General features: G+C 42.4%; 1 protein-coding gene across 1 annotated transcript in view; it reads right to left on the bottom strand.

Moving 5' to 3' along the window:
* The window catches only part of PAQR5 (progestin and adipoQ receptor family member 5), a 36,041-nt gene extending 24,437 nt beyond the window's left edge, over positions 1-11,604 (bottom strand). The window contains exon 1 of the mRNA XM_012801872.2: positions 11,553-11,604. Within this exon, the coding sequence (XP_012657326.2) occupies positions 11,553-11,603 (51 nt within the window). The 5' untranslated portion in view covers position 11,604. The remainder of the gene's footprint in view (positions 1-11,552) is intronic.
* Between the last annotated feature and the right edge of the window lie 700 nt (positions 11,605-12,304).

The following is a 12,304-nucleotide window of genomic DNA, read 5'->3' as shown; positions in this document are numbered from 1 at the left end:
GGGCTGGGGATTCGAACCCGCCACCTTAGCTGTACATGGCTGGCGCCTTAGCCGGTTGAGCTATAGGCGCCGAGCCCAATCTAATTTTTCTTTGCTCACATACTCCCTAGCTCTTATTCTGGACAGGAAAGTGGTCTGTAGATTACCTGTAATTATCCTACAATTTTAAAAGAGAAAAACATAAATATGAACTCGCCTGATGATTTTATTGTCTATTTTAGGTTACATAAAATAATTGAAGTGTTCTGTTTATTTTTGTTTATAAACAAACAAAAAAGCCCCCATTATGTGGGACTAGGTCCAATATAGGATCAGAAAGGGTAAAGCTGCCAATCAGTTGACCTTAAACTAGAGAGAGTCTCTGGATTACCCAGGTGGGCCCCATGTAATCAGAAGGCCCTTAAAAGTGGAGGAAGGCAGCAGAGGAGGCACAGAGGGAGAAGTGACTTCACAGGAAGGTCAGAGAGGAGCAATGCTGCTGGCTTTGCAGATGGGGCTGGGGGCCAAGGAATGAGGGCAGCCTCTGGAAGCTGGAAAAGGCAAGGAAATAGATTCTTCCTGACAGCCTCCACCTGGATTTTAGCCCAGTGAGACCCATATCCAACTACAACACTGTAGGTCACGTACGTACAAAGCTGTAAAATAATACTTTTTAAAAATCTTTTTATGTTTTTGAGCCTCCATGTTTGTGGTAATGTGTATGGCAGCAACAGAAAACTAATACGAGGGCAGAATTTGACCAAAAAATCCAAAAGCATTCTCAGTGCTGGATACGGTGGAACATGACTTGAATTGCTCAGTGGGAGAATTGATGGCTTTCTTTGGAATGATTCAAAGATATTATGACATTTTCTGAATCTTCTCCAGTATGGGACATGTTGCTGAAACACATAACAAATTTAACCTTACCCTACTCTCGCACAATGAGAATACCAAATAAATGCTGTTAAACACTTAGATTTAATTTAGACAAGGTACAAGACAAATTGGTATAACAGAGATCCTCAAATACAGAGCAAATTCCATCTTTGGTGGGAAATGACATTAATTTTAAATTTGAGCCTCAACGGATATTTGTTACGAGATGTTGTTAGCAAAAGCCGACAAGTCAAGGTTTGGTTCTTTCATTTTTAAAGGCATCAAAAATTCTATTTATTATCTTAAATACGTACAGGATTTTTCTAAACCAAAGGAGCTACATGTGAAATATCCAAAAAAAGTGACATTCCAATAAAATAAAATTCAGAAAAGTAAAGAAAAATGTCTGTGGATTATGAAAGAGAAAAGAAGATTCATATACAAATAATCCTGAAATTAACTCCTATACAGATTTTTTTGATACTGTAGATGAAGTATAATTTTGAATAAGCAAAATGTTGCTATTTTGAGTTTTCTTTATAATATCTCTTTATACAATTTTTAAAGCAAAATAGATGAGTACTTATTTTATTTTATTTTTTTTTTGAGACAGAGCCTCAAGCTGTCCCCCTGGGTAGAGTGCCATGGCATCATGCTCACAGCAACCTCCAACTCCTGGGCTCAAGCAAGTCTCCTGCCTCAGCCTCCCAAGTAGCTGGGACTACAGGCGCCTGCCACAACGCCCGGCCATTTTTTGGTTGCAGCCATCATTGTTGCTTGGCGGGCCCGGGCTGGGGATTCGAATCCGCCACCTTAGGTGTATGTGGCTGGCGCCCTAGCCACCTGAGCCACAGGCGCCGAGCCTAGATGAGTACTTATTAAATTAGATATTATTTTGAGAGAAGAAAGATAGCAATACAATGGTAATCTGTATGAATATAGATTATTACTTTTTCTGCTTAATATAATTATCATGTTACCTCATTACAATGACCTTCATAAGCAGAATTTATAATCTATTTCAGATTATAAATGTGGCTTTAAGAATATTTTTTGGTAATTCCAGTTGCTCTTCTCAGCAAAAATGAGCAGAAATTCAGCAGAAATTTCTCCCCATTGAAATGAATTCTTTTTAAAAACTAAGAACTACAATAACTTGAGAATAGGGGACTATTTTGTTATCACCTTCAATAGGACATAAAGTATGTGCTAATGTTGATTACCACGCTAAAACTCAATTTTGCTGAAAGGAAGGCCAGAAAAATAAATTTTATAGAAAAAACACATAATAATTTATGAATTATGTATTTTTGTTTTATTACTCTTTCATACATCTCTAATCCATCAACATAACGGCTGGACACGTGCAATAATAATTAAATTCAGTTGTTTTTTTTTTTGCAGTTTTGGCCAGGGCCAGGCTTGAACCACCACCCCAGGTATATGGGGCTAGTGCCCTACTCCTTGAGCCACAGGCGCCGCCCAATTCAGTTGTTTTGAGGTCTTGCTGACTTTAGCTATATAAACCTCAGAGCTTTACATTTTTTCGTCATATGAAGGGATATTTTTCAAGATAGAAGAAAACCATTTCATATAACTGTTTGCTAGCTTTATGTACATATGTTCAACTTTTTTTTTTTTTTTTTTGCAGTTTTCAGCCAGGGCCTGGTTTGAACCCACCACCTCCAGTATATGGGACCGGCGCTCTTCTCTCTGAGCCACAGGCACCGGCCCCATGTGTACAACTTTTAAGTATTTAGACATACCATCTGTGGTCTGTGACCCATTCTGAATCAGACCCAGAATGTGTTAGGGGCAGGTCTGCTTTCACTTGATCATCATCACAGCATTGCTTGGTAGGGACTGTCAGTCCCATTTCACAGATGAGAAAACTGAAGCTCAGTGGGATGAAGTTTAAGGCCATGATAAGTAGCAGAATGAAGATGCAAATGCCCATCTGCTGGACTGCAAAGCCCATGAGTGCTTCACTATATCCAGTCAGCAGAACTAAGGGTTGCCACCAACATACTTTGTAGAAATGCTAAGTGTCATGAAAGTTTTCAAAAGGAAGTGATTACTGGTGACGAAGGTAGAACCTGGAAGAATGAAGGTTGGTTAGTGTTATCAAGTATCTTTCTGGGTAAAGCAATTGACATACTGGATGAAGTATGCATCCTATGCCAGGTAAGTGTTATCAGCAAGATGGCACAAAAGGCTCAGTGCCCGTAGCTCAGTGGTTAGGACGCCAGTCACATGCATGGGGGCTGCTGGGTTTGAACAGGGCCTGCTAAACAACAATGACAACTGCAACAAAAAAATAGCCGGGGGTTGTGGTAGGTGCCTGTAGTCCCAGCTATTTGGGAGGCTAAGGCAAGAGAACTGCTTAAGCCCAAGAGTTGGAGGTTGCTGTGAACTGTGATGCTTTGGCACTCTATTGAGGGTGGCACTCTGTCTCAAAAAAAAAAAAAAAAAGATGGCACAAAAGTAAGAAAGCCACAAAGCCCCCAAACACAGGGAAGCCAGGAATCCAGCTGAATCACCATTATTGTTTCTGATGCTAGACTTTATAAACAAGAGATGAAACCTGAGGCCCATCAAAGGCCAGGAATCTACTGGGAGACCTCACCAATACAGCCAGGACTCTGAAGATTAAGCGACCGTGAACTAAATCCAACCAAGCCGAAGGGGGCAATAGGGAAGATTGTGTCTCTGAAAAACATCTCTTCTCAAAATTCAAAACTGCCTACTAGACTTCATACCAGGGTGTGATCCAAATTCATACTACCTCTATGGTCCAAGAAATCTCAAGTAGAAAAATTTAAGTGGTTGCAAATAGAAAGAGATTAAAGTTTTGTAGTTCCCTCAGGGAAGTAACCAAAGCAAATCCACGCCAGACTTGGTGGTTCATGTATGCACCTGTAACCTCAGCTACTCGGAGGCTGAGGGGGGAGGATCACTTGAGGCCAGGAGTTTGTGTCTAGTCTGGCCAACACAACAAGACCTTGTCTCTAAAAAAAATCATAAGTCAAAAAATTTAAAGAAAATTATTTTTAAAGCAAATACAAATTCTCTCTAAAGGATACCTACTTTTTTTTTTTTTTTTTTTTTGAGACAGGAGCCTTAAGCTGTCCCCCTGGGTAGAGTGCCGTGGCATCTCAGCTCACAGCAACCTCCAACTCCTGGGCTCAAGCGAGTCTTCTGCCTCTGCCTCCCAAGTAGCTGGGACCACAGGTGCCCACCACAATGCCTGGCCATTTTTTGGTTGCAGCTGTCATTGTTGTTTGGCGGGCCCAGGCTGGATTCGAACCTGCCACCTTGGGTGTACGTGGCTGGTGCCTTAGCCACTTGAGCCACAGGCGCCGAGCCAGGATACCTACTTTAATACAAGCACACATACACAACAGAACAAAACACCATGAATGAGAAACAGTGGAAATAGTAGATAGCAGGAATGAAACTGAAAGAACAGACTTTGGAATATAAAATAACCATGTTCAATATGTTTAAAGAAGTAGTTTAAAAGTAACAGGGAACAAGATTTGAGAAGAACCTAATACAACTTCTAGAAATTAAGAAAAATAATAACTGAAAAAGACATGGAAAGGACAAAAACTTAGCCAACTGAAAGTGGATCCAAAAGAAAGTATCCAGAAGGCAGTCTGGTGAGATTAAGAGATAGAAAATATGAAAAAGCTGGGTGGTGCCTGTGGCTCAGTGAGTAAGGCGCCAGCCCCATATACTGAGGGTGGCAGGTTCGAACCCAGCCCGGGCCAAATTGTAACAACAACAAAAAAAGAAAATATGAAAAAGCAAATAAGAGAAATGGAGAATATTCCTCTAGAAGGAGAAGACACAATAGTTTTGATATGGTATTTGAAGAGATAATCAATACATTTCTATAATTATTGAAGAGTCACCAGTCCTCAGGTCCAAGAGTTGGGTATGACAGAGATAGTCAGTGCTATCTCCATCATATTCCAGTTGCTTCCCTACATTTCTCAGACCTTCTTGCAGTTAGCTTGAGGCCATATAATGTTACTTCTAGACCAGGACAGTTAAAAGCAGTACACTTTCTTAATAGGTATCATAGACAAACTTCCACGGGGACTCTTCTCCCTGTCAGAAATGAGCCTCTCATCTTTCCCTGGGAATTGCTTCTGGCCAAAGGTCACACTACTAGTCATACTCTCTCCCCAGGGGCAGCCCACATCCACGGATGAAGGATGCAGAATCTTGGCCTCCTTTTCCCACTTGGGACCACTCTGGAAAGCCAACCCAACTCCAGAGCTCCCTGTGCCGTCAGTGGAGGGCTCTGATGCAACCTCTCCTCCTATACCCATCCTGCCTTTACAGGTGTTGCTCCTGAGAACACCCCTTGATAAACTTCCTGTGCACAAAGCTTTGTCTCAGAGTCTGTTTCTGGACAACCCATCCTAAGATATCTCTTTCTCTTCCCCTTTGGCAACCTCAGAGGCCACATGTTCCAAACCAGGGGTCCTCAAACTTTTTAAACAGGGGGCCAGTTCACTGTCCCTCAGACCACTGAAGGGCCGGATTGTGGGCTCCAGGACAAGTCGGCTGCTAAGCAGGACAGGCAGCGGTGGCAAAAATACCCAGTGGGCCGGATAAATGTTCTAGGCGGGCCAGGGGCGTAGTTTGAGGACGCCTGTTCCAGACAGTGCAGCCAGGACATGGTAGATCTTCCATCTCCCTGGATCCCTCAGTCCCCTGCTAGCTACTCAGCTATGTGATGGGATGTGAAATAAACTTTTGCTATGTTAAGTCACTGAGCTATCTGGGGTAGTTTTTAACTCAGCATAGCCTAACCCTGCCTGCCAGGTACAGCGATTCATGTTAAAATAGCTGAAGCAACCGCGTAACGAATAGATATAGAGCATATTTCTAACATATTAATTATAAAAAAACAAATGGCAAGGAGAAAATATTAATAGAATATGAAAGGAAACAAAATAAGAGTGTAACACTCAATCTAAAGAAAACAACAGAAGAAAAGGGACAGAGGGAACAAGACAAACAAAAGCACAAAAGATGACTGAAATCAATGCAAATAAATCAGACTAATTTTCCAGCTAAAAGATAAATATTGTCAAACAAAGTAAAATGCAACCATGTGTTGTTTATATAAGACACAGCAAAATATAAAAATGGGGAAGGATTAAAAGTCAAAAGAAGGTGGCGCCTGTAGCTCAAGCAGCTAAGGCACCAGCCATATACACCAGAGCTGGTGGGTTCGAATCCTGCCCAGGCCTGCCAAACAACGACGACTACAACCAAAAACTCCCCAGGCATTGTGACAGGTACCTGTGGTCCTGGCTACTTGGGAGGCTGAGGCAAGAGAATTGCTTAAGCCCAGGAGTTTAAGGTTGCTGTGAGCTGTGATGTCACAGCACTCTACCCAGGGCTATAGCTTGAGGCTCTGTCTCAAAAAAAAAGTCGGACGGCTCCTGTGGCTCAAAGGAGTGGGGTGCCAGCCCCATCTACTGGAGGTGGCGGGTTCAAACCTGGCCCCGGCAAAAAACTGCAAAAACAAAAGTCAGAAGAAAAAGATAAATGAAAGAAATAAAAATAACAGAGCTTAGAGTCAGATCCATTCTAAGAAGAAAGCATTACTAGATAAAGAACATCACTATAAAATAATAAGAAGTTTTCCTTACCAGGAAGATATGACAATTATAACCTTGAATATACCTTTTAAAAGGCTTGAAATATGTAAAGCAAAGGTTAATTTATTTATAAGGAGTAATTCACCAATCTGCCACCACAGTGGAAGATTTTGACAAATCTCAATTATGGACAGATCAAACAGAACAAAATCAGTAAAAATATTTGACCTTATAGACAAATTTCGGGAATATTGCTCCTGACAATTTGGAACTATATTATTTTCAAGCATGCTTAGAGGATTTATAAAAATCAGTCATATGCTAGGTCATAAAACTGGTCTGAACAAATTTCAAGGATAGGAATAATACAGAGGGCATGCTCAGATCACAATCAATTAAGTTAAATCAGTAACGTAAAAACACAGGGTTACCGTATGATTCAGCAATTCCATTCCTAAGTGTATACTATAAAGAACTGAAAACATGCCCACTCAAAAATTTGTATATGAATATTCACAGCAGTATCCAAAAAGAAGAATCAACTGTCCATCAACTGGTGAACAGATGAACAAACTGTCATATATCCATTCAATAGACTATTATTCAGCCACTAAGACACAGTACTGACATTCATGCTACAGCAGAGATGAAGCCTGAAAATCTGTGCTGAGAAGGCAGTCAGAGAGGCCATATATTGTATCATTCCATTTATATGAAATGTCCAGAACAGGCCAATCCACACAGATGTTAAATAGATTAGGTGGTTGTCCGGGCTTGGGAGTGAAGGGAGAAGAAAATGGCTGCTAATGGGTAGAGTTTCTTTTTGGGGTGATGACAATGTTCTGAAATTGATTGTGGCAATGCTTTTATGCAACCCCTTGCTGTGTGTTCAACATGCTACACCCTACTGAATCACACACTTTTTTTTTTGAGACAGAGTTTCACTTTGTCGCCCTCGGTAGATTGCCATAGCACCATAGCTCACAGCAACCTCCAACTCCTGGGCTTTGGTGATTCTCCTGCCTCAGCCTCCTGAGTAGCTGGGACTACAAGTGCCCGCCACAACGCCCAGCTATTTTTTGTTGCAGTTTGGCCGGGGCCGGGTTCGAACCTGCCACCCTTGGTATATGGGGCTAGCGCCCTACCCACTGAGCCACAGGTGCTGTCCAACAAAGCTGTTATTAAAAAAAAAAACAATCTTTCCACAAAGAAAATTTAGCTGTAGAGCCAAGTTGTTCTCTGCACAACTCCAGAGCTTTCCACTCAAGTAAACTAAAAAGGTAAAAAGGTGGTGCCTGTAGGTCAGTTGGCAGAGTGCCGGCCACATACACTGAGGGTGGTGGGTTTGAACCCGGCCCAAGGCCAGCTATAACAACAATGACAGCTGCAACAACAAAAAAAATAGCCAGGTGTTGTGGCAGGCACCTGTAGTCCCAACTACTAGGGAGGCTGAGGCAAGAGAATCACTTACGCCCAAGAGTTTCATGTTGCCGTGAGCTGTGACACCATGGCACTCTACTCAGGATGACAGCCTGAAACTCTGTCTCAAAAAATAAATAAATAAATAAATAAAAATAAAAAATAAAATAAAATAAAATAAAGAGGTAAAATGGTGCTTCCTTGGTATCTTAGTCAAATGAGTCAAAATGGACTTATTTTGCATTGCTATAAAAGAATACCTGAGACTGGGTAATTTATATATATAAAAATATATATAATAAAAAAATATATACATATATATTTTTGGTTTTTTGTGAGACAGAGTCTCCCTATGTTGCCCTCAGTAGAGTGCTGTGGCATCACAGCTCACAACAACCTCAAACTTTTGAGTTCAAGCAATCCTCTTGCCTCAGCCTCCCAAGTAGCTGGACTACAGGTGCCCACCACAATGCTCCACTATTTGTTTGTTGCAGTTGTCATTGTTGTCTTAGCTGGCCCAAGCCGGGTTCGAATCCGCCAGCCTCAGTGTATGTGGCCAGCACTCTACCCACTGAGCTATGGGTGCCCCGGAGACTGAGTAATTTTTTTTTGTTTATTAATTATTTTTTTGAGACAGAATTTCACTATGTCACATGGGTAGAGTGCTGTGGCATCACAGCTCACAGCAACCTGCAACTCTTGGACTTAAGCACTTCTCTTGCCTCAGCCTCCCACGCAGCTGGGACTACAGGTACCTGCCACAATGCCTGGCTATTTTTTCTTGCAGTTGTCATTGTTGTTTAGCTAGCCCAGGCTGGGTTTGAACCCGCCAGCCTCAGTGTATGTGGCTGGCACCATAACCACTGTACTATAGGCACCAAGCTGAGACTGGGTAATTTATAAAGAAAAGAAATTTGTTTGGTTCATTTGTTTGGTTCTGCAGGCTGTACGAGAAGCACGGTGCCAACATCTGCTTCTCGCAACAGCCTCAAAGAACTTTCAATCAAGGCAGAAGGCAAAGGGGAGCAGGTGTGTCACATGGCAAGAGAGGGCGCAAGAGAGAGAGGCGGGGGTGTCCACACTCTTTTAAACACCCAGCTCCTAAATGAACTAATAGAGCAAGAATTCATTCATTACTGCATGGAGGGCACCAAGCCCTCCACCTCAATGATCAAAACCCTTCCACTCAGCTCCATTTCCAACACCAAGGATCAAATTTTAACATGAAAGGCGACAAATACACAAACTATATCATTTAGGTTTGGGCAATATGGTGGCCCTGCCAGGACACTTTTTCGGGTACATTCTACCAATCACTCAGAAATGTATAATTCTAATATTGTGCATTTTTTTCCATAGAACAAACAGGCAACAATCTCTGACTTTATTGTGGTTGGCTTAAGGATAGAACAAGAAGGAAAAATTATAGGCTGACTGTAAGAAGAAAAAATTATAGGACAGCTCATTAAATAGATTTAAAGATCTTAAACAAAATATTAGCCGATTATAGCAATAGTTGTAAAAGATATTACATCATAACCAGGCTGTATTAAAACCAGGAACAAAAGGCTGGCTTAACATCAGTAAATCAATCAATGGAAACCACGAGGTTAACAACTTAAATGAATCATATATGATTGTTTCAAAATATATATTCATAGAAAAAAAAAGTTCTGTAAAATTCATAATTAAAGGGAAAAAATCCTAGCAAACTAGGATCATAAAGGAATATCCTCACCTTGGTAAAGATCACTCACACACACGCACAGCAAACATATAAATGGTGAAATGCTGAAAACATTTCTTTTGATTAAAATCAAGAACAGGCCATGGAGAGCACCCATAGCTCAGTGGGTAGAGTGCTGGCCACATACACAGAGGGTGGCGGGTTCAAACCCAGCCTGGGCCAACTAAAATAACAATGACCACTGCACCAAAAAAACTAAAAAGCCAGATGTTCTGGTGGGCACCTGTAGTTCTAGCTATGTGGGAGGCTAAGGCAATAGAATCGCTTAAGCCCAAAAGTTGCAGGTTGCTGTGAGCTGTGATGCCACAGCACTCTACCCTGGGTGACAGTTTGAGGAGCTGTCTCAAAAAAAAAAAAAAAAAAAGAACAGGCCAGGTATGGTGGCTCATGGCTACAACCCCAGCACTTTGGGAGGCTAAGATGAGAGGATCACACGAGGCCAGGAGTTTGAGGTTGCAGTGAGCTATGATCACACTACTACACTACTACACTCTAGCCAGGGTGACAGAGCAAGACCGTGTCTCTAAAGAAATAAAAATAAAATAAAGGGGCGATGCCTGTGGCTCAGTGAGTAGGGCACCAGCCCCATATACTGAGGGTGGTGGGTTCAAACCTGGCCCTGGCCAAACTGCAACAAAAAATAGCCTAGCCAGGTGTTGTGGCAGGCACCTGTAGTCCCAGCTACTTGGGAGGCTGAGTCAGGAGAATCGCCTAAGCCCAGCAGTTGGAGGTTGCTGTGAGCTGTGTGATGCCATGGCACTCTACTGAGAGCGATAAAATGAGACTCTTGTCTCTACAAAAATAAATAAATAAATAAATAATAAAATAAAGAATAATACAGTGATGTCTGCAATCATAACTCCTATCATATTTTAATAAGCTCCCAGGTGATTCTGATGTTGGTGACCCAAGAACCCACTTTGAGAAATATTGGATTGGAGAAACCGAAGTACCCAAACCCACCTAACACCACTCCCAGGCATTTATCTGGCTATGCTTCCTTTTGTTTGTAAGAATCGCACTGTTCTGGGTGGCGCCTGTGGCTCAAAAGGGTAGGACACTGGCCCTATATGCTGGAGGTGGTGGGTTCAAACCCAGTTCTGGCCAAAAAAAAGAATCTCACTGTTCTATTTCATTTTCTTGGATGTTCACAAGTCTATGAGACTGACTTAGTAGATATAACCCCCATTTAAAACATAAGGGCACTGGGGCTCAGAGAGGTCTTGCATATATGGCACAGCTGCAGTGAGAGTCTGGGCACTGAGCTGCTTTTCATCTCTGTGCTGACCCATTGTCTCACAGAATCCCCCTGCCAGTGCTCCTAAATGAGGCGCCTGGGACTGTGTGCCCACCTGCAGCCTGTGGGGCAAGGCTGTCATTCATAAAGATTAGCAATTTGACACAAAACGCCCTTGGTTCCTGGCAATGTGTCATGCAGTGCTCCAATGAACTTGCTGTCTAGCCCTCTCTGTTTTGTCTCTAAACTGAGTCTGTGTAGGAATCAACATTAAATATTTGTTCCATTCCTTGAAGTGTTTGTTCAAACACCCATAGGAGGGTCCTGAAAAAAAAAAGAAAAAGAAAAAACCCCTACCCAGCCAGCTGCTGCTGGCTTCATCTCTTTAGCTTGAATCTCAATAATGACATTGCTTCTGGGTAAAACATAAATGTCATAGGGAACGGTTTTAAACTAAAACTGTATTGGGATCACTTCCATTTCGAGGTTTGGTGTAGGTACAAGAGGAAAGGGGCCCTAATTTTCCCCAAGGGAGTCTGGGAGGGGATCCTGGAAGAGAATGTGCCTGCACAGGCCAGACTGGTTGCACACAGCAGTCCTCCTGCAGCAGAGGCCAAGCCCTGGTCACGCCCTAGAACTCCAGCCTGGTGATGAGGAGGACACATACCTGTGGTATCTGGTCTATGCCAAGCAGCCTGGGGAGCTTCAGACTCAGCATGGTGGAGCCGGTCACCAAAGCCTGCAGGTGACAGTCCCTGCCCTCCACCAGGGCTTGCTCAAAGCTCTGACATAGTCTGGAGTGTCTCTGGCCAATGGGTACCAAGCTGCTTCCCTGAAAGATAACAGCAGAAAGCAATACAGTCAGTCACAGCCTCACTCCAGCTGGATGTGGACAATTAGACTGTTCTGCTATTGGACATGCCCTTGCTAATGATGACAGCAAATAATTGAGCTTCCTTAAAAACAACAATGCAAAACTATCAGATTGCTGTCATTGGAGTCATTGGAGTCATTCACTCCAAGAGTGCTAGAGAAAGGTAATTAAATTAAAATGGTCTGAGTCTGAGTGTTTGTGTCTCCCCAAAATGCGTATGTTGAAACCTAATCTCTAGTGCAGAACCGAGAAGTGGGTCTTTTAGAGGTGGGTGGGTCAAAAATAGGATTAGTGCCCAGACAAAAGAGGGTCCAGGGAGCTTGTTCACCCCTCCCACCACGTGAGGACACATAGAGGAAGCCATTTATGAGAAATAGACCCTCACCAGACACTGAATCTAACACTTTGATCTTGGATTTCCCAGCCTCCCCAAACCGTGAAGAATAAATTTTTGTTGTTTATAAATCATCCAGTCTGAAGTATTTTGTTATGGTAGTTGGGATGGACTAAGACAGTGATCATAATATTGCAGAGCTGGAAATGGC

The sequence above is a fragment of the Otolemur garnettii genome, unplaced genomic scaffold (assembly GCF_000181295.1).
Source record: "Otolemur garnettii isolate 467f Iridium unplaced genomic scaffold, OtoGar3 scaffold00011, whole genome shotgun sequence".
NCBI classification, from domain to species: Eukaryota; Metazoa; Chordata; class Mammalia; order Primates; family Galagidae; genus Otolemur; species Otolemur garnettii.
Note: the sequence above shows the minus strand (reverse complement) of the source record. Positions and strands in the feature narration are given on the sequence as shown.